We start from the raw sequence: 24,363 nt of genomic DNA, 5'->3' as shown, positions 1-24,363 counted from the left end.
AATTGTCCTAACGGCACCCCTGCGTCCCTGTAAACACAATGTTTGAGCGACATAAACACTTATCAGTGTGTACTATTTCATTCGCTTCAACCTGCGGCAACAGCTTAATTACGCTAAATTTAGTAAAAATTGAGTAAATTTTGTAAAAATTGCATTCTGGGGGTTAAAATGCACATTTCTTTTGGCAGGTTTCCCTGGGTAGTTTGCATTCCAGGTGCTAAATTTAATGATATTAGGGTTGCTTCAACCTGCAGACTTGGCAACACTGATTCTGTAATCATTTACTCACCCTCAAGTTGTTCAAAACCTGTAGGAGTTTCTTTCTTTAGCATAAAAGAAGATATTTTGAAAAATGTTAGTAACCAAACAGTTGCTGGTCCCCATTGACTTCCATAGTTTTTTTTTTTTTTTTTTTCCATACTATGGAAGTCAATGGCAACCATAAAGTGGGTCAGCAACATTCTTCAAAATATCTTCTTTTGTGTTCAACAGAAGACTCCTACAGGTTTTGAAATAAAATGAGGGTGGATACATTTTAAATTTTGGGTGAACTGTCCCTTTAAACAAAATGTTCGGGCGTCATAAACACTAAGCAGTGTGTACTATTCCATGTTTTATAATAAAATATTCTATCAAACTATTTTTTGGCTCTGTGGAGAGATGTTATAGTTGTTATGCTGACTGATATAATCAAAAAGCCCCTGAAAGTCTAACTGCGTTTATAAATGAAATAAACACTAACTTTATTCATTGCCTGAACACGCTTTGATTGTATGAGGCGGCATTTCCCGCGAAATTGCAAAGCGAGCACTCTGGACTGTTCCATTCAGACCGCAGGCGCGATCGAGGGGGGACGCGCTCGAGCAAACTCACATTAAAGTTAATAACGGAGACTTATTTATCTTGTATTGATCATTAAATGTTTATGTTTAAACCATATAATAAGCATTAAGCCAATAACAACGAAGTCAAAGTAAAATAATGACATCTTTAGTTATGAACTCAGAACACACTCACCCCTCGGTTTCCTCACATGCTCCTGTCCTCGTGTTGTTTTTTAAACCTTTCATTCATTAAAGAGTTTTAATCACACACTGATAAGCACGAAAAATCACTTTAAATCTTAAAATGATCAAAACCCGCAGAGCAACCTTGAAGGTAAGAGCGATCCGGAGTGTTTTTCATTGATAAATGTGCTTCAGATCTTAGAAACAGCGATGGTAGAGAGAGTTGTGTGACTGCATGCACACACATAACCTAAAGTTACATGCAGAAACTTAGCAGCGATGATCCTCGCTTTGAAACGTGTGTGAATGCATATTTAATGAGACACAGAAACTAATCATCAGCAAAGTGAATTAGTAAAGTCTGCATTGTTTGGTAAAACTTGTTAAAATGCGTTTTTTCTAGATATTCAAAACTTTGTTTTGAAGTTATGGATATGTTTTGATGTCTGCACCAAGTTAATAATAGTTAAATGACATATTAATAATGTTTTTTTAATGCAATGCATATTATTATTAATGTTACTAATAATAATTATAATGCATTGGTTATTCTTATTTATTATTATTATTATTTAAATATAAATATTTTTTATTATTCAATGTTTGCTGTAATAAACCTCTTGCTTTTGTCAGGCAAAGCAGCTGGAGGTGACAGATCTGTCAAAGGACAGCAGAGACAGCATCCGATTAAAGGGATCCTGGAAACCTGTTAGTATCAAAGACTATACAATACTACTATTAATAATATATAATAAAAAAATAAATAGAATATATATATAATGCCTTAAAGGGATTTTGGTATCATTGACATTGGCAGAAATTAATGTTAATTATTATAAATGATTTGATAATATTTGGAACTGATTTGTGGGAGAATATTTCCTTTTATGTGTGCATAAACAAAAAAATACTAAAGTTTTAAAACCACAAAGTGTGCTGCTGTATGTTAAAACCATTTCATTTTAAACTGTAGTAGTTTTTGTTACTATTTAAGATTAGATTTTTTAAAAATATATATATTCTGTTTTCTCTTTAATTTTAGGGTGTTTTTAAGTTTTCATTTTAGTTATGTTTTAGTAACGAAGTCATTTAGTTTTTTATTCATTTATTTTTATTTCTTTAAACAAATTAAAACCACAGTGTTATTTCAAATGTATTACTTTTATTATATATTATTATATTGGTTGCTTATTACATTTACTGAGGTTTTTGGCTATTTTAATTTATAATTGATTTTATTTTAATTTTAACTTATTATATTGTTTACTTAGGTTTTCAGCTTCAACTTAAAGTTATAAGCAAAAAAAGAAAGTGTGTATGTGTGTTTGTGTGTATGTATGTATATATATATATATATATATATATATATATATATATATATATATATATATTATAATATTTTTTAGAATTTGTTCTAAACTAAAACCACACAAAAAAATTCCTTAAAATTATATAAGCATTGTTTAGCTAATGTTTATTTCGTTTAAATTAGAATTTATTTTATTTAAATTAACATTAAAATATATTATTTCAGTTTTTTTGTGATTTTTATATTTTTAATGTCTATATAGTATTTAGTTATTAGTTTTAGTACTTCAACTTTCTATATAAATTATTATACAATTCTTACATATTTTTTAGAATTTATGTTCTAAACTAAAACCACACACAAAATTACTTAAAATAAACATCAGCTAAACAATGCTTATATAATTTTGTTTAAATTAGAATTTATTTTATTTAAATTAACATTAAAATATATTATTTCAGTTTTTTAATATAAATTATTATATATTTTTAGAATTTGTTCTAAACTAAAACCACACAAAAGTTACTATATATGAAATTGTATGTAATTATTTTTTTACAAAAATTTAGAACTTATTTTATTTCAATTAACATTAAAATATTTTATTTGTTTTTTTAAATATACTTTATATGCAGTTTTTTCTATATACATTTTTATACCATTATAATATTTTTTAGAATTTATGTTCTAAACTAAAACCACACAAAAAAAAATTACTGGAAATAAACGTTAGCTAAAAAGTGCTTATATAATTGTTTAAATTAGAAGTTATTTTATTTAAATTAACATTAAAATATATTATTCAGGGTTTTTTTATTTCTATATAGTATTTAGTTAGTTTATTTTAGTACTTCAACTTTCTATATAAATTTTTATACAATTATTACATTTTTCGAATTTATATTCTAAACTAAAACCACACACAAAGTTGATAAGTATAAAATGTCATTATTTTTGGCAAAAATGTTGAACTTATTTTATTTAAATTTACATTAAAATATCTTGTTTCAGTTTTTTTGTGATTCTTATTTTTTTTAATGTCTATATAGTATTTAGTTAATTTTAGTACTTCAACTTTCTATATAAATTCTTATACAATTATTATATATTTTTTAGAATTTAAGTTCTAAACTAAAACCACACACAAAAAGTTACATATATCTAATTATGTTTTACAAAAATTTAGAACTTATTATGTATTTCAATTAACATTAAAATATTTGATTTCCGTTTTTGAGTGTGTGTGATTTTAGTTGATAATGATAACCCTGATCTATCGAGGTCGGACCCTGATTTTCTCTGTTGTCGTTCTCCATGATTTTATTGAACAACTGATCTAGAGAATTGATTTTTTTTTTTCTTGCTGTCCCTGGATAGCTTCAGCTGAGAGCCTGTCTTTCTCTGACGTGTGTCTGTCAGTCTCCAGATCTCCTCCATCTGCCGTGAGGAAACCACAGACCATCATGTGTTCAAAAGACGTGCTTCACTTCTTACAAGCAATGTTTTAACTAAAGCTGCCATGTCTCCTCCGTTTGAGAAAGAACTGTTTCATTAGCGTTTCTGAGTTCGTATTAGAAATACAAATATGCTGGAGAAAACCCAAGTGCGTGGCAGGTCTCCTTGGTGCTGCTTATCTCTTCTGATTTGGCAGGAGCTGCAAAACAGCGCTATTAATAATTGAGATGGTTTTCGCACAATCCAGGAATAATAATGCGTTCTGTCACTTTCTCTGTCAGGATGTTTGCTTCAGGTCCAAAAACATCAGAGATGAGCTGGCGCAGGCCTTCATGGACACCGAGAGCGAGGGCGAGTTCGAGGGTTTTACGGTGGAGGAGTGCGACTGGAGAAAACCCATGGTGAATATGACTAAAAAAAACAATCTTTTCATTTTTAGGCAAATTATTTTTTTAAAATCATATATATATAATTAAAATCAAATGTCATCTGCAGAGTGGAGCGTCTGATGAAGACAGCGACGACAACGGCTTTTATTCTGACGGAGAGGAACCGGCGTCTAAAAAGAGGCGCAGCTCTGCATTGTGCGTCGCGTTCAAGTTTCCCAGCAAAAGAGGCCCCGCCCCTAAACGGAACACGGCCAAAAAAGGCAACAAGGAAGCCCCGCCTCCAGCCCCGCCCCCAAGCACGAAGCCTGCAGGAGGAAACAGGAAGCGGCGTGAACCAGAACAATCGAAAGAGCCTACTTTATATGAGCGTATGCGAGCAGAGAGCCAATCGAAACCTTCTGATAAAGTGACCAATGTGGAGAGTCTACTGACCGATGAAGAGATGCAGATACTGAGCAAACGGGCCAAAAACATCGAAGAAAATAAAGCTATGGTATTGTTTTCATCTATTTTGGTTTAAAATAATATTATATTATGCTTTTTTTTATGTAGTTAATTTTTTAAAATATATATTTCACATATTGTAATCTTAAATTTTACTTAATTTTGTTTTTAAAATTTTATGATCGTTTAGAAATAGCATTTATAAATATTAGTATTAATAATAATAAAATATAAACTATTTATAAATACTCTTTTAAAACATTATGTACAATTTATACAAAAACTGCAGCTTTGAATTATATTTTTTATTTGTAAAAAAAAAAAAAAATTTGATCACAATTGTATTGTTTTGAAAAAAAAGAATATAACAATTAATTTTTATAATTTCACTTTAAAATTTATTTTGAAATTAGTTTTTAAATGTTTAGAATTTTTAAAATAAAATTCAAAACAGCAGTTTTTGTATATATTTGTACATAATGTTTTTTAAAAATATATTTGTATACATTTATACTATTGTACTTTTTAAAATTAATTTAAGTTTAAATTATTATAAATTAATACAATTAACCGTATTTATTGTATTTATTTATTATTTGTAACTGCTGCTACTACTACTACTACTACTACTACTAATAATAATATTAATAAAATTTGTTTCAAATTTTTTATATTTTTAAAAATTAAATATAATCCAAAACAACACTTTTTGTATAAATTGTACGTACATGTATTTTTTTTAATTAAATAAATTGTTTTAAAATAGTATTTATACTATTTGTATATTTATTCTATTGTGATTATGAAAATTAAATACATTTAATACAATTTAAAATTGTAATTCAAGTGTTTGTATATATTTGAATTGTTATATAATAATTTTAACTTTTTAAAATTTGTTTTAAAATATTTATATATATTTAAATATAATCCAAAACAGCTGTTTTTGTATAAATTGAAATTCATTCATTTTGTTTTAAAATAATACTTACTATGCTTATATTTATACTATAATGTAATTTAAAACAGCATTTTCCACATATTTGTAACTAATAATTATAAAATTTGTACCTTTTCATTGTTTTTTTATATTTTTGTCAAATAAAATATAATTCAAAACAGCATTTTGGTTATAAAAATGTTTAGAAAATTTAAATTCAAAGCCACATTTATTGTATTCATTTAATACTACTACTACTACTACTACTACTACTAATAATGTTTTTTTTTTTTTATATTTATATATTTAAAAAAAAAAATTAATCCAAAACAGCAGTTTTTGTATAAATACTACATGTTTTTTAATGTAATTAATTTTGTTTTTTTTAAATAAACTGTATACTATTTTTATATTTATACTGTTATAAGGTTTTTTTATGAAAATGGAATTCAAAACAGCATTTTATATTTTTTTTTTTACCATTTTATCAATTTATTTTTTAAAATGGTAACATTTAATATTATAAGATTAAGTAGAATATGAATTCATATCAGTATTGGCATGTATTTTGCAACAATTATTAATTTCAGTATAGTATTGATGTGTGTGTGTGTGTGTGTGTGTGTGTGTGTGTGTGTGTGTGTATATATATATATATATATATATATATATATATATATATATATATATAAATTTTATTTTTTTTAAATAATATCTTGGATGTTTACATTAACTTTAAAAACAAATCTTTTCTTGCAGCTTGCAAAACTTTTCGCTGACTTGAGTTCTTTGCCTGAGCTTCCGTCTAAGACGACACCTACGGTAAGATCCCACAATCCCCTGCACCAAACACCTACACAGAACACACCAGAAAATGCTGTTTTCTCTTCATATCTAACCAGTATAATTACATAATGAATCTTCTCTTTTTAATGGTGTTTTATCTGTTCCCTAAATAGAAGAAAAAGAAGCAATCCACCCCGAAACGGCGCTTTTCAGAGGTTCAGGTCGAGAGACGAAACCCGGGCCGCAAAGCGAGACCCCCAGAGCATTTTGGGATCGAAGTGGAGGAAAAACCAGCTCCTCAGAGGAGAGAGAGCGGACAGTTCGACATTAAACGCCTGATGGAGGCAAGAGACACACAAATCTTTCAAAAAAGTCATCCAAACTTACTGTAGAAAACCAAAAACATCATATTATAATGGCACCAAAAACATTTTTTTCTATAAAAATATTATGTATTAATTTAATTCAATAAAAATATTTAATAAAATAATAAAAATATATTTATATTTTTTAATACAAATATAAAGTTAAAGATAAATTGAAATTGTTTTTGTTTTGTATTTGTATTTTTGGTGCATTATTATTATTTCCTGAATTGAAACAAATAAATTAAAATATTACAAAATATAACAAAATTACTGTTTCAACTAAATTAAATTAAAATAAATGAATAAATAAATAAACAAACAGGCTGTTACAACTAATAAATGAAATAAAATGTAAATACTATATAAACAACTTAAACTAAAATAAAAAGAAGTTAAAATACAAACATTTGTATTTTGGTGCAATGTCTTTTCCTGAATTGGAAAAAAGAAAGCTAGTAAAACAAACTAATAATAAATAAGCTAACAACTAAATCTAAAAAATTACTTTCAACTAATAAATTGAAATAGTCATTTAAACAAATGACAATAAAACTATTTCAACTAATACATAAAAAAAAAAAATAATAATAATTATATATATGTATGTATGTATATATATATATATGTATGTATGTATGTATGTATGTATATATATATATATATATATATATATATATATATAGTAAACTAGTAGTAAACTAAAATGAAATGTAGAAATAAGTTGAAGTACTAAAATATTATTTTTAATACTATTAATAGTATTTTATCATTTCCTGACTAAAAAATGAAATTAAAATACATAGTTAAATAATTTGTGCATTTTAATTTCATTTATTAGTTGAAATTGTTTTTCTATTGTAAATATTTGTTTAAATGATGAAATGCTATTTTTTTTTATTTAGTTTTGCTTATTTTCTTTTTTTCCCTCCAATTTAGGAAAAACGCACCAGAAATACTAATTTTAGTACTTCAGCTTATTTATAATTTTCATTTAAAGTTTTTTTTGTTCAAGTTTTTCATCTAAAATGTTTAGTTGCTTTTATTTCATTTATTAGTTGAAATAGTTTTTGTTTTTTAAATGTCTCCGTCTTTTTTATTTGTTTATTAGCTGAAATAGTAATTCGTATTTTTTTTTCCCATCTAAGATTTCAACTAATAAACAAATAAAAAAGATAAACAGACATTAAAAAAAAAAACATAAACTGTTTCAACTAATAAATGAAATAAATAAGTCATATTTTAATAAAATAAGTAATATTTTTGGTGCGTTATTTTCTAATAAAAAAAAGTAATAAAATATAAAAAAACTAATAAGAAAATAGAAAAAATTAGAAACAAACAAACGCATTAAAAAGCTAAAGACATTTAAAAAACAAATGTTTCAACCAATAAATTAAATAAAATCAAATGTAAACATAAGAAGAAAAATGTATACTAAAACGAAGATTAGAAATAAGAAATAAGTACTATTTAAGGTGCATTAATATTTCCTGACTCTAAACTAAACACAATCTGAACACAACAGTTTTTCTTAATTAACTGATGTGACATTGGTTTGGTTGTTCTGCAGGTTAATGAGAGTCTGGGAGATGTTCGACCCAAACAGAGAAAACGTCGCTCGCGTGACTCCATACGAATGCCGGAGGACATCACCGAAGAAGAGCTGGAGAACGTCGCCGACCGCGCTAAAGACAAAATCCTTGATAAGGAGAACGTGAGTGTTCAGTGGCTGTTGTGTTGTGGTTTTGTGATGTATAATAACGTAATAATAATAATGCGTACTAATGATCTCAGGGCAGCACGTGTCACCAGTGCCGTCAGAAAACCCTGGACACCAAGACTGAGTGCAGGGGCCTGTACTGCGGCGGGGTCAAAGGGCAGTTCTGCGGACCCTGCTTACGCAACCGCTACGGAGAAGACGTCCGCACCGCGCTGCTGGACCCCGTAAGACACCGCTAGCAACTCAAAATACTCTTCATTAAAAATAAAATACAAATATTAGATGAAAAACTTAAAGGATAACTATTGTCAAAATGCAACCTGGGCTGTTTTTTTTTACTGTAAACGAGACAAACTTATATCTAAAAGCATAATTACGACAAACGGGCCGTTTTTGAGATTGACCGTGATTTCGTTTTGTGGTCAATGGCCGGTGAATGGGAGTACTAGGGGCATAACTTTGAGCGCATCAAAATCTATATTTTTACAACACTAAGAAGACTCGACACACCATGAAACTTTGCTGGAAGTATAGCCTGGGTCTCTACACATGAACTCCAGCATTGAGAACATTGTTTGTGTACACAGAGTTTACTAAAGAGAAAGGTTTTGAACAACTCACTTTCACTGTTTGAGTTTCCGCTCACGGCCGTTTTGCCAGTCAAGAAGTGTCCATCTCCGTAGGCGAGATTCTTATTAATGTTTCTTATATGAGGCTCTTTTTACAACTAGAAGGTTAATATTGTTTTTCACTTGCGACAAAACAACGAATTAGCCGTGCATTTATATGGAAATATGCTTTAAGAGCTATCCATCCTCGCATTCGGAGATGGACACTTCTTGACTGGCAAGACGGCCGCGAGCGGAAACTCAAACAGTGAAAGTGAGTTGTTCAAAACCTTTCTTTTTAAGTTAATTAAAGCTTATGAATAAATAAAAAAATCTACAAATAACTATTTTCATTAATTAACTGAAAAAAAAAAAAAAAAAACTTTCAGCGAATAAATGAAATAAAACAAATATTAGATGGAAAAACGTGTAAAACTTCTTAAAACTGAAAGAAAAAATAAATTAAAGCTAAAACATCTTTAGAATAAAATGAAAAAATATATAAATTAAAGCTAAAAATTCTAAAGAAAAAACTAGTGTAAATATGAATGGTTGCTAACTGAAATAAAATACACTGAATTATTGCAAAGTAAATTAAAGCTTATTAAAAATACAAGCAAATAATGATAAAAAAACACTTATTATTTTCACTAATTAACTGAAATAAAGCTAAATACATATTTTACAAAACAAAAATAACTTTCAGCTAATAAATTAAAACAAATATTAGATTAAAAAACTTAACTGGAACTGAAATAAAAATAAAAATTTAAAGCTAAAAAATCAACAACAAAAAAAACAAAAAACTGAAATAAAATTTATTATTATTTTATTTTTTAATATATATTTTGAAAATTAGAATTGTTACCAACTAACTAAACTAAAATACACTGAATTATTATTCAAAGTAAATTAAAGCTTGTGAATAAATAAATCTAAAAATAAAAATTTTCACTAATTAACTGAAATAAAGCTAAATAGATATTTAACAAAACATTAAGACATTAAAAATGTAATTTTTAAAAAATGAAATAAAAGAAATATCAGATGAAAAACGTGTAAAAATAAAATTGAAGCTAAAACATCTTTATAAAATAAAATAAAAAAAAGTTAAAAATTATCCAAAATAAATTACACTGAATTATTAAAGTAAATTAAACCTCATTAAAAATGCAAGCAAATAATAAAAAATTATTATTATTATTATTATTATTATTATTATTATTTTCACTAATTAACTGAAATAAAGCTAAATAGATATTTAACAAAACAAAAATAACTTAGCTAATAAATTAAAACAATTATTAGATGGAAAAACTTAACTGGAACTGAAATAAAAATAATTTTAAAGCTAAAAAATCAACAACAAAACAAAAAAACTGAAAATGTAATATTATTATTATTATTATTATTATTTTTATATTTTGAAAATTAGAATTGTTACCAACTAACTAAACTAAAATACACTGAATTATTATTTAAAGTAAATTAAAGCTTGTGAATAAATAAATCTAAAAATTATCTGAAATAAAACAAATAAATAAAAATATCTCAGCGAATAAAAGAAATGAGCAAAATAATAATAAATTAATATTTTTACTAATTAACTGAAATAAAGCTAAATCTTTAACAAAACATTAAAAACATAAAAGAATGTAATTTTATTTTAAATGAAATAAAAGAAATATCAGATGAAAAACGTGTAAAAATAAAAATAAAGCTAAAACATCTTTAGAAAGAAATTAAATAAAAATAAAGCTAAAAATTAACCAAAATAAATTACACTGAGTAAATTAAAGTAAATTAAACCTCATTAAAAATACAAGCAAATAATAAAAAACTATTATTATTATGATTTTCACTAATTAACTGAAATAAAGCTAAATAGATATATAACAAAACAAAAAATAACTTAGCTAATAAATTAAAACAAATATTAGATGGAAAAAAACGACTAAATTATAAATAATATTAAAATGACTAAAACTGAAATAAAAATAAACATAAGAATGAAAACAAAATCTACAAATGAAAGTTAATTCAAAATACTAATAAATGCAATAATAATGAAGAACCTAAACTGAAATGAAAGAACTGAAGAAGTCATGAGAAATGGGATGTTGAAGGGGTGTTTTGTAAGCATTGGTTGTGTGTTTGTTGTGTTCCTGCAGTCGTGGGAGTGTCCCATCTGTCGAGGAGTGTGTAACTGCAGTCTGTGCCGCAAGCGGGACGGACGCTGTGCGACGGGAGCTCTCACCAGACTCGCCAAATTCTACGGACACGACAACGTCCGCGACTATCTGGAAAGGTCAATTCATATTCAACACCCAGACATTTGAACAGATTTCAACAACTTTTGCATGTTCATGCTTTTCCCAGTGCTTTATTTTCACACTAATTTTGCACTTAAGTACATTATGGAGGTGCACTTATTTTTCCATCTGGGTTCTGATGACTTGACATGCCCATAAACATTTTTTTACATTTATTTTTTTAATATTTATTTTAGTTGTATTTCTTGACACATTTATTTATTTATTTTATTTTTTTCTGATTAAGTTTTCCATGAACTCACAAACAGTTCCTCATAAAAAGCCCAGTTTGGGAAACCCTGGTTTATCACTTCATGTTGGAGATTTTTGTATAAAATCTCTTATTCATCATAATAAATTATCTTAAATAAAAATAAAGCGGAAAAAAAGGTGAACATTAAAATAAAATACATTAGAATTATTACAAAGTAAATTAAAGAGATTAAAAAGGAAAACAAATAAATAAATCTAAACTCTTATTCGTCATACAATTTTTTTTTTTTTTTCTTAATCGATAAAATCAATTGCCACCCTACCTTGTTTTTTTGTTTGTTTAAATATATATTTCATTACATATTTTATTATTTTTAACGGATTCACAAACTGTTTGTATGCACAACAATATTTTCTAAAATAAATCCGCCATGAGATTGTTTAATTTAAATATTTTAAAAACAGTTTAGTATTTATACATTTAGATGTTTTTACTTTTTTTTTTTTAAATATAATTAATTAGCTTTTCATCAACTCACAAACCAGCCCCATAATGAATATTTATTTACACATTTATTAGATAATCTATATTTTCCTGATGCAATTATTAGCTATTCATTATCTCTTAAATAAATAAAAAGATATTTTTTATTTAATCTAATTATTAAATAAGTTATGGTAACTAATTATTTGTTTAAATTAACCCAACAAACCACCTTTATTTTTTTTAATTGTAGATATTTTTAATTTAACACTTTATTTATTTTTATATATAAAACAAATTATTATATCTATCAATTATTAGCTTTATCAACTCACAAACCACCCTCATAATAAATATTTTATACCTTTTTTTTTTAAAGGATATTTCTAAACGTAAGTTTATGCATTTATTAGCCGTTCTCATTTCTCTTATTTTTAAAAAACTATTTTTGATGTAATTAATAATTAGCTTTTAATCAAATCTCAAACCACCTGTAGTTCCTCAAGTTTGTTAAACTCTGGTTTATGTTTTCATATAAAGCCTCTTATTACTGTATTTCACCATGCAGTCAATTCCTGATTAACAAAACCAAATGCTGCCCAACATTAGTTTAGTTTTTCTTCACTGATTCTGAGATGCATCACATTACAGCAGTCAGGTGTGAAAGTGGTTTCAGTCTGAACATCTTGACATGCTGCTTTAATGATTAGCTAATACACTGTATTTTGCTGGTCTCTGATCTGACCTGTAAGTGTGGCTCCATTTCTCCAGAAAGCAGCCGCTGCTCTTGAGTCTGCAGGGTTTTAATGCTGCTCTCTTCTGTTGTGTGTTTCAGTCTGCAGAAGGATGTGAAGTGAAGACCGTTATCCGTGTGACACAGACGCACCTGATGGGAATCACGCTGATCATCACTGATCCTGACACTTTTAACATTTGAGCAGGAAAACCCTGAGAGTTTAAGGCAGTGTTTGGCACTCATATGCAAACCAGTCGTTTCTTTTACGCTTCATGATATTATACTGTTTTTACTGTTTTTGTTTTAATGAATCTGACTGTTCTCCTGCTAATTAAAGGCAGAGATATCATGAGATCTGTAACAGATGTTTCTGATTACGGAGCCTTTTCTCTCATTTGCACAAATTGTGTTTTTCTCTCTGAAAATCTTTTTTATTGGAAGCTAGTTTAAATAAAGGTCCTTTTATTTCACATTTTACATGCTGCAGTTTTTTTTTTTATTAAATGCATGATATCTTGGCATAAAAAAACGGTCCTTTATGTCTCAGGTGAACATAAACTGGCTCTATCAATATTTCCATTCCAAAGAAAACATCCAACACAAACCAGTTTACTGCTAACTAGCAAAGCACTCCATTAATATTTACTCCATAACTACGAGATACAGCTCAAAATACATGTTAGATGGAAACATTGTGCATTATGATCAAGTTTGTAGATTAATTCACTATATTTGAAATATTTATATATTTTTGTTAACCTCGCAACACATCCCTTACTTTTTTAGACATTTCTTTCTTGATTCACCTAATAAATGGAATTGTACTGCCTTTATGGTTTGACGTTTTTTACCATTTAACTAAATGATTCGCGAACACGCGCTGAAGCTCCGATCCAAATCAAATGATTCGTGAACAAGCCCCGAATCTCCGATCCAAATCAACTGATTCGCGAACACGCGCTGAAGCTCAGATCCAAATCAACTGATTCGCGAACAAGCCCTGAATCTCCGATCCAAATCAACTGATTCGCGAACACGTGCTGAAGCTCAGATCCAAATCAACTGATTCGCGGACACGCGCTGAAGCTCAGATCCAAATCAAATGATTCGCGAACACGCGCTGAAGCTCCGATCCAAATCAAATGATTCGCGAACAAGCCCTGAATCTCCGATCCAAATCAACTGATTCGCGAACACGCACTGAAGCTCAGATCCAAATTAACTGATTCGCGAACACGCGCTGAACCTCAGATCCAAATCAACTGATTCGCGAACACGCGCTGAAGCTCAGATCCAAATCAACTGATTCGCGAACAAGCCCTGAATCTCCGATCCAAATCAACTGATTCGCGAACACGCGCTGAAGCTCAGATCCAAATCAAATGATTCGCGAACAAGCCCTGAATCTCCGATCCAAATCAACTGATTCGCGAACACGCACTGAAGCTCAGATCCAAATCAACTGATTCGCGAACACGCGCTGAAGCTCAGATCCAAATCAACTGATTCGCGAACACACGCTGAAGCTCAGATCCAAATCAACTGATTCGCGAACAAGCCCTGAATCTCCGATCCAAATCAACTGATTCGCGAACACGCGCTGAAGCTCAGATCCAAATCAACTGATTCGCGAACACGCGCTGAAGCTCCGATCCAAATCAATCCAAATCAACTGATTCGCGAACACACGCTGAAGCTCCGATCCAAATCAAATGATTCGCGAACAAGCCCTGAATCTCCGATCCAAATCAACTGATTCGCGAACACGCACTGAAGCTCAGATCCAAATCAACTGATTCGCGAACACGCGCTGAAGCTCCGATCCAAATCAATCCAAATCAACTGATTCGCGAACACACGCTGAAGCTCAGATCCAAATCAAATGATTCGCGAACAAGCCCTGAATCTCCGATCCAAATCAACTGATTCGCGAACACGCACTGAAGCTCAGATCCAAATCAACTGATTCGCGAACACGCGCTGAAGCTCAGATCCAAATCAACTGATTCGCGAACACACGCTGAAGCTCAGATCCAAATCAACTGATTCGCGAACACGCGCTGAAGCTCAGATCCAAATCAACTGATTCGCGAACACGCGCTGAAGCTCAGATCCAAATCAACTGATTCGCGAACACACGCTGAAGCTCAGATCCAAATCAACTGATTCGCGAACAAGCCCTGAATCTCCGATCCAAATCAACTGATTCGCGAACACGCGCTGAAGCTCAGATCCAAATCAACTGATTCGCGAACACGCGCTGAAGCTCCGATCCAAATCAATCCAAATCAACTGATTCGCGAACACACGCTGAAGCTCCGATCCAAATCAAATGATTCGCGAACAAGCCCTGAATCTCCGATCCAAATCAACTGATTCGCGAACACGCGCTGAAGCTCAGATCCAAATCAACTGATTCGCGAACACGCGCTGAAGCTCAGATCCAAATCAACTGATTCGCGAACACGCGCTGAAGCTCAGATCCAAATCAACTGATTCGCGAACACACGCTGAAGCTCCGATCCAAATCAAATGATTCGCGAACACGCGCTGAAGCTCAGATCCAAATCAACTGATTTGCGAACACGCGCTGAAGCTCCGATCCAAATCAAATGATTCGCGAACACGCGCTGAAGCTCCGATCCAAATCAACTGATTCGCAAACACGCGCTGAAGCTCCGATCCAAATCAACTGATTCGCGAACACACGCTGAAGCTCAGATCCAAATCAACTGATTCGCGAACAAGCCCTGAATCTCCGATCCAAATCAACTGATTCGCGAACACGCGCTGAAGCTCAGATCCAAATCAACTGATTCGCGAACACGCGCTGAAGCTCCGATCCAAATCAATCCAAATCAACTGATTCGCGAACACACGCTGAAGCTCCGATCCAAATCAAATGATTCGCGAACAAGCCCTGAATCTCCGATCCAAATCAACTGATTCGCGAACACGCACTGAAGCTCAGATCCAAATCAACTGATTCGCGAACACGCGCTGAAGCTCCGATCCAAATCAATCCAAATCAACTGATTCGCGAACACACGCTGAAGCTCAGATCCAAATCAAATGATTCGCGAACAAGCCCTGAATCTCCGATCCAAATCAACTGATTCGCGAACACGCGCTGAAGCTCAGATCCAAATCAACTGATTCGCGAACACACGCTGAAGCTCAGATCCAAATCAACTGATTCGCGAACACGCGCTGAAGCTCAGATCCAAATCAACTGATTCGCGAACACGCGCTGAAGCTCAGATCCAAATCAACTGATTCGCGAACACACGCTGAAGCTCAGATCCAAATCAACTGATTCGCGAACAAGCCCTGAATCTCCGATCCAAATCAACTGATTCGCGAACACGCGCTGAAGCTCAGATCCAAATCAACTGATTCGCGAACACGCGCTGAAGCTCCGATCCAAATCAATCCAAATCAACTGATTCGCGAACACACGCTGAAGCTCCGATCCAAATCAAATGATTCGCGAACAAGCCCTGAATCTCCGATCCAAATCAACTGATTCGCGAACACGCGCTGAAGCTCAGATCCAAATCAACTGATTCGCGAACACGCGCTGAAGCTCAGATCCAAATCAACTGATTCGCGAACACACGCTGAAGCTCCGATCCAAATCAAATGATTCGCGAACACGCGCTGAAGCTCAGATCCAAATCAACTGATTTGCGAACACGCGCTGAAGCTCCGATCCAAATCAAATGATTCGCGAACACGCGCTGAAGCTCAGATCCAAATCAACTGATTCGCAAACACGCGCTGAAGCTCCGATCCAAATCAATCCAAATGAAATGATTCACGAACAGGAGCTGAAGCTCTGATCCAAATGATGATCCAAATGATTTGCGAACATGCCCCGAAGCTCAGATCTAAACTAAATGTGCAAGCAACTGCTGAAAACCCATCTTTTTTGACACTTTTTGACTCAATAAAAAAATACAAAAATAAATAAAATGAAAATCCTGATCTTCTTGATCTTCCCTTTCTAGCCTGTACTCATCTAATGGCGCTTTTCCACTACACAGTACCAGCTCGCCTCGGCTCGGCTCTGTTTGGTTTTCCACTGTGTAAAAGTTGTACCTGTACCCGCTTCCAGGTACTTTTTTTTTCGTACCACCTCCGGCGAGGTTCCAAGCGAGCTGAGGCGACACTAAAATGTGACGTGAAAACACAGCAGACTGCTGATTGGTCAGAGAGAATCGTCACTATTCACTGCGTCATCATTGCACGCGCCAGCAATAGTATCCAGAATAACCCCGCCATTTTTAAAAAGTTTGGCCAGAGATTGCGTGACATATCCAATCCATTACATATTATGGCAACTCGGAAGAATACGCCGTGGTCAAACGAGGAGGTGCAGACAGCGGGTGTGTGTCGCGTAGAAGATTACGTCACGGCAGTTTCCTGCAGCGTCGCTATGACAACCAGGTACTATTGTGGAGGTACAGGTACAACTTTTACACAGTGGAAAACCAAACAGAGCCGAGTCGAGCCGAGCTGGTACTGTGCAGTGGAAAAGCGCCATAACAAAGCCTGATGTATGGTATTTTTGAGCACTTCCTATGTTGATCTGCCTCCTTAGGAGGAATCACTTGAATTCCCAATTGTAAGTCGCTTTGGATAAAAGTGAATAAATGTAAATCAAACAATGATTCTGATTGTATGAGTTTATATAGAGTGATAGTCAATGTGATAATTGCATGTTAACTTCTCAGGTAATTTCAATTCAATTGAAATTTGGCTAAATTCCCAGCCACAGAATCTATGAATCTCATTATGTGTTTATCCCACAGTATGAAATATGAACATCAAAATGGTGAGACGTGACAAACTAATGTTCTTTCTGTAGAGAGACAGGTGCTCCGTTAGCCTGCATGCAGATTGAGCGAGTGTGAGACGCACACAGCAGCTGTTAAAGTGGATAATTCTTCCCTTTGGTGGCGCACTGCAGGTACAGAGCTGTCAATCAAACGATGAAAATAACAAAAGAGAGCCACCCACCTGAACCATTTCCATCTGCACACACCGTTATCCCTCACTCTTGCCCTCCGTCACCGACTCAACACACACACAACTCAAACACTCAAGAAATTTACTTCTGCAGTTTGTTTCTTCATCAGATTTGGAGAAATGTAGCAATCCATCACTTACTCATGGATCCTCTGCAGTGAATGGGTGCCGTCAGAATGAGAGTCCAAACAGCTGATAAAAACATCACAATAATCCACAAGTAATCCACACCACTCCAGTCCATCAATGAACATCTTGAGAAGGCAAAAGCTGCATGTTTTTAAGAAACAAATCTATCAATAAGGCGTTTTAACTTTAAACCGTCGCTTCTGGCTAAAATAAGTCCATAATCCTTAATAACTCTTCCTCCAATGAAAAAATGGTCTCATCCAGATCAGGAGAGAAATCTGCACAAATCAAGCACTGTTTATAAACGAAAACAGTCCTAAACAGCTTTAAATAAAAATATATGGGTGGATTCTGATGTGAGAGATGGACTTTTTCACTGGAGGCAGCATTATTATAAACTTGTATTTTAACACATTTTGAACACATTGCTTTTGTCTTCTCAAGACGTTAACTGATGGACTGGAGTGGTGTGGATTATTGTGATGTTTTTATCAGCTGTTTGGACTCTCATTCTGACGGCACCCATTCACTGCAGAGGATCCATTGGTGAGCAACTGATGGAAAGCATTTCTCCAAATCTGATGAAGAAACAAACTCATCTACATCTTGGATGGCCTAAGGGTGAGCTAAATATTATTTTCAGGTGAACTATGCCTATAAGAAATGTTTGCAATTGTTGCAATTGGTCTGAATTTAAAGATTCACAAACATGCTGTAAAGTTCTGATCCAAATCAACTGATTTGCAATTCACGCTCCAAAGTTATGATCTGAATCAAAAGATTTCAAACTCGCTTTCAAGCTCTGATCCAAATCAAATGATTCTGACCAGGACTCGAAGCGCAGATCACAAATCATTCAATTGGCTAAATTATTTGCGAACGTGCTCCAAAGTTCTGAATCCGAATCAAAAGATTCACAAACCCACTCTGAAGTTCCGATCTAAATCAAATTATTCACTATCCATCATTTCAGATCAGGACTTGGAGCGCAGATAACGAATCATTCAATTGATTCGAAATACTTCAACTGATTTGGAATTGAAATGATTTGAACCCGCTCCAAAGTTCTGATTTAAAACCAATGAATCGCAATTCACACTCCGAAGTAACGATCTGAATCAAAAGATTTGCAGACCTGTTTTTAAGCTCCAATCCAAATCAAAGGATTTGCAATCCATCGTTTCAGACCGTTTCAGAGCGTGGTTCACAAATCATTCAAAATATAAAATGATTCACGAATCCACTCCGAAGTTCCAATCTAAAACAAATGATTTGCAATTCATGCTCCGAAGTTATGATCTGAATCAATACTTAATATACCTTAATCAAATGATTTGTGATATATTAAAAGTTGAATTTCACCCATCACTATGTGCTTTTTAAAATCATTACATTCATGAACACACTCCAAAGTTACGATCTGAATCAAAAGATTCACAAACCTGCTCTAAAGTTCTGATCTAAATAAAATGATTTGTGATCCATGCTCCGAAGTTCTAATCTGAATCAAATGCAATGTGAACCCGGTCCAAAGTTCTGATTTAAATCAAATGATTCTCATTCCTAAATTATGATCTGAATTAAAAGATTTGTGAACCTGCTTGCAAGCTCAGATTCAAATCAAATCAAATGATTCACAATACATCATATTAGACCAGGATTTAGAGCGTGGATTGTGAATCACAAACCATTCAATTCACAAAATGATTCGTGAACCCACTCGAAAGTTCTGATCTAAATCAAATGACTCGCGAATCATGCTCCACGCTCGGAGGTTCTGATCTGAATCAAATGACTTGTGAACCCACTATGAAATTCAGATCTAAATCAAATAGTTTGAGTTCCAAATTTACAATCTGAATTAAAAGATTCACGAACCAGTTTTCAAGCTCTGATCCAAATCAAATGATTTGCGATCCATAATTTTTAGACTAGGAGTGCGAATCGCAAATTATTCAATTCGCAAATGATTTGTGATACTCTTTGAAACAGTTAATAGTTTTTTGGACGCAATGGTGTAACTGATTTAGTTTCGTTTAGTGCTTTTTAAAGTCATTACAAACAATGTCAAAATTCGAAGATGAATGGCTATTTTGATCTGCCTTTTTTCTAATGAATCCATTAAAGTGGTTCCAGTGTAAATGACTCGCTCAAATTGATTCAGTTTGTCTGTTGACAGACAAAAAGTGATATCAATTGTATTGAAGTTTTGTCCTATACTAAAGCTCATGCTTTAAAGAAACACACAGATTGAAATAAAGAAACAGACATGGACATAAAATATTTAAGACAGAATTACTCACTTTAATTTCAAGTGTTATGCAGGCAGTTTTTTCTTTTTCCTCTTTTTTTTTTTTTACCCATTAACATAACACGTTTGTACAAAGTTATTTTAAAAATATCAATAAACTGCAGCCTTTCAGGCTAACCTGGCAAAAAACCCATTATCAAATGCCATGAGGACAAAGGAACATCTTAGAAAAATGATTTACAAATGAGGTGTCACTAGAAAATATTAACGAAAATCGCTCGCCACAGAAAATATTACCAAAAAACATCTATTTATAATTGTTTGGTATCAACCATGTCTTTTTAAACTTTTTTTTCTTTTTTTAATCTCCATTTGAAAACACATCATGGTGCGAAACGTCTGATAAATTAAAAGCCATGGTTTTTACTTCTAAAAGGACCACGTTTAGAAATAACAGATCGTTACTAAATAGAGACCGTTAGCGGAAATGAACCATGCAGCACGTCATCTCTGCATTAATAGCGCACAATACACATTAGCAAATACTAATAGAAGGATAAATAATAAATTAGACAGGCACACGGCATGTACTCGCGCCGTGCGGGAACGAAAAACGGGCTCGAAATCAAACCAAACCAACTGAAAGTCACGAATAAGAACGCCACGCCACAGATTTCTCAACATCAAACTCATCGAAGTGGCTTTATGGTACGTTTTCCCGCCCCGCCGTGACCCGGAGGGAGCTTTTGGAGGGAGTCGGTGCACGTAACGGGGTCGAATCTCTTTGGAGAAAGGGCAACAAGGGACACATCGAGGCGGGTCGGGGGATTTTCACCAGGGCTCACTGGCTAAAGTGTTCACCATCGTGTATAAAAAGCTAAATGCGGTCGCCTGGGCACTACTGCACACGAATATGTCTGAAAACACAGTCGAAGCCCCACTTTCCCCTGCCCAGCCGTAACGTGGTGGTACTGCAGTGTTTGTTAAGGCATCAGAGTACAGTTTATATGACTTGAGATCAGAGAGAACTTCTTCTCTAGGTGTTTTTCTTTAACCTATTCTACCCCTCGGCAATGTAAACATGGTAAAGATTGTCTTTATAGTATTGCTTTCGTTGAACATGTCTTGGAAAGCTAGATTGTTTTCTTTCTCGTTTATTTTTTCTTCTAAAGAAATCGTAACTGGAATGCATTATTTGTAAATCTAATGTGCTTTTCTTTAAATAGCCCGTCTCTATAATCTCGTTTCTCCTACATACAAGTTTTGACAGCTGAATCGTCGATTATATTATTATATACGCCTGAATTCTAAAGCCGTGATTGGCTGACGCTTTGCGACGCGCACCAATCACAGACGGCGTCGCTTTCTGTCTTGTGCTCTAATCGTGTACTTAAGATCTGTTAGGTGCTCATCTTTCCAGCCTGATCGTACGCAAAAACCACAGACCATTGCGTGAAGCTCTGAGATTCTCATCCCCGACTGCATTTTCAATCCAAAACCTATGAAAGCCTGTTTTCACTACAGGATATAAAAATAATAAAAAGGTCATTTTGAGTTTGTATTACATATTAGACATTTTCTTCTTGGCAATTCTACAATTGGCAATTTTGAGTTTATATCCAACCCAATCTAATGGCAATTTGTAGATATTTTACGAGGTGGGTTATTCGTACATATTTATATGTTCAACCGTACAAATTCATGCAAATTGGGGAACTCGTAATATACCATGATTTCAGGTTGGATATAAACTCAGAATTGCGAGATAATAATAATAAAGGCAATTGCGACTATTTTTTTTCCGCAATTTTGAGTTTGTATTACATTTTAGATTTTTTTCGCAATTCTATGTGTAACTCACAATTCTGACTTTCTTTCTTGCAATTCGGTGTTTTTATCCAAGACGATCAAATTCATGCAAATTGGGGAACTCGTAAAATACCATGATTTCAGGTTGGATATAAACTCAGAATTGCGAGAAAAAAAAAATAATAATAAAGGCAATTGTGACTATTTTTTTTTTCGCAATTTTGAGTTTGTATTACATTTTAGATTTTTTTTTCGCAATTCTGTGTGTAACACAATTACGACTTTTTTTTTTCTCTCGCAATTTTGAGTTTATATCCAACCCAATCTAATGGCAATTTGTAGATATTTTACGAGGTGGCTTATTCGTACATATTCATGTGTTCAACCGTACTAATTCATGCAAATTGGGGAACTCGTAAAATGCCATGATTTCAGGTTGGATATAACTCAGAATTGCGAGATAATAATAATAAAGGCAATTGCGACTATTTTTTTTCACAATTTTGAGTTTGTATTACATTTTAGATTTTTTTCGCAATTCTATGTGTAACTCACAATTCTGACTTTCTTTCTTGCAATTCGGTGTTTTTATCCAAGACGATCAAATTCATGCAAATTGGGGAACTCGTAAAATACCATGATTTCAGGTTGGATATAAACTCAGAATTGCGAGAAAAAAATAAAAATAATAATAAAGGCAATTGCGACTATTTTTTTTTTTTCTCGCAATTTTGAGTTTGTATTACATTTTAGTTTTTTTTCGCAATTCTATGTGTAACTCACAATTACGACTTTTTTTTCTCTCTCGCAATTTTGAGTTTATATCCAACACGATCTCATGGCAATTTATAGATATTTTACGAGGTGACTAATTCGTACGACTTTATATGACTTCAATTGTACGAATTTATACAAATTGGGAAACTCGTAAAAGAAAAAAAAGTAATTGCGACTGTTTTTCTAGCAATTTTGAGTTTGTATTACATTTTAGATTTTTTTCGCCATTCTACATTTGTAACTCACAATTCTGACTTTCTTTCTTGCAATTCGGTGTTTATATCCAAGACGATCTCATCACAATTCGTAGACATTTTACGAAATGGCTAATTCGTACAAATTTATATGACTTCAAATGTACAAATTCAGGTTGGATATAAACTCAAAATTGCAAAAATAAATAAATAAATAAATAATAAAGGCAATTGCGACTATTTTTATCCGCAATTTTGAATTTGTATTACATTTTAGATTTTTTTTTTCGCAATTCTACATTTCTAACTCACAATTCTGACTTTCTTTCTTGCAATTCGGTGTTTATATCCAAGACGATCAAATTCATGCAAATTGGGGAACTCGTAAAATACCATGATTTCAGGTTCGATATAAACTCAGAATTGCGAGAAAAATAATAATAAAGGCAATTGCGACTATTTTTTTTCCCGCAATTTTGAGTTTATATCCAACCCGATCTCATGGCAATTTATAGATATTTTACGAGGTGACTAATTCGTACGACTTTATATGACTTCAATCGTACGAATTCATACAAATAGGGAAACTCATAAAAGAAAAAAAAGTAATTGCAACTGTTTTTCTAGCAATTTTGAGTTTGTATTACATTTTAGATTTTTTTTCGCCATTCTACATTTGTAACTCACAATTCTGACTTTCTTTCTTGCAATTCGGTGTTTATATCCAAGACGATCTCATCGCAATTCGTAGACATTTTACGAAAAGGCTAATTCGTACAAATTTATATGACTTCAAACGTACAAATTCAGGTTGGATATAAACTCACAATTGCAAAAAAATAAATGAATAAAAAAGATAATTGCGACTAATTCGGTGTTTATATCCGAGACGATCTCATTGCAATTCGTAGATATTTTACGAATTGGCTAATTCGTACAAATTTATATGACTTCAAGCGTACAAATTCAGGTTGGATATAAACTCACAATTGCAAAAAAAATAAAAAAATAAATAAAAAAGGTAATTGCGACTATTTTTCCTCGCAATTTTGAGTTTGTATTACATTTTAGAATTTTTTTCTTTGCAATTCCACATTTGTAACTCACAATTCTCACAAAAGACTTTTTTCTTGCAATTTTGAGTTTATATCCAACCCGATCTCATGTATTGGTAGATATTTTTTTTTATTAATTTTCTAATTCATATTAATTTATATGACTTAAATTGTATGAATGCATATAAATTGGGAAACTCTTAAAACACGTTTGAATTAGCAAAAATTGTATGAATTCATACGAGTGAGGTCATACAAATTGTACGAATTAGTCACTTCGTATAATATGTATGAATAGCCATGAGATCGGGTTATATAAACTATATATAATTATAAAATGAAACAA

General features: G+C 32.2%; 1 protein-coding gene across 1 annotated transcript; it reads left to right on the top strand.

The window, feature by feature from the left end:
* The first annotated feature begins 1,052 nt into the window (after positions 1 to 1,052).
* LOC141290284 (cell division cycle-associated 7-like protein) lies at positions 1,053 to 13,241 on the top strand. Its single transcript, XM_073822467.1, has 10 exons — positions 1,053 to 1,158; positions 1,641 to 1,715; positions 4,053 to 4,172; positions 4,267 to 4,653; positions 6,304 to 6,366; positions 6,504 to 6,674; positions 8,269 to 8,412; positions 8,493 to 8,642; positions 11,198 to 11,334; positions 12,871 to 13,241. Exons 1-10 carry the CDS (start codon positions 1,129 to 1,131, stop codon positions 12,890 to 12,892), a joined length of 1,299 nt encoding a protein of 432 aa, XP_073678568.1. The 5' UTR covers positions 1,053 to 1,128; the 3' UTR covers positions 12,893 to 13,241.
* The last annotated feature ends 11,122 nt before the right edge of the window (positions 13,242 to 24,363 follow it).

This window comes from Garra rufa, chromosome 17 (genome assembly GCF_049309525.1).
Source record: "Garra rufa chromosome 17, GarRuf1.0, whole genome shotgun sequence".
Lineage (NCBI taxonomy): Eukaryota > Metazoa > Chordata > Actinopteri > Cypriniformes > Cyprinidae > Garra > Garra rufa.
This window is presented reverse-complemented; position numbering and strand designations above follow the sequence as displayed.

Bases quoted from the DNA above. Each gene is read 5' to 3' on its own strand.
- LOC141290284 (XM_073822467.1), top strand. From the start codon at position 1,129: ATGATCAAAACCCGCAGAGCAACCTTGAAG. The intron at 4,654-6,303 runs GTATTGTTTTCA...CTTTTCTTGCAG, and splicing joins TCGAAGAAAATAAAGCTATG to CTTGCAAAACTTTTCGCTGA. The intron at 6,675-8,268 runs GCAAGAGACACA...GTTGTTCTGCAG, and splicing joins ACATTAAACGCCTGATGGAG to GTTAATGAGAGTCTGGGAGA.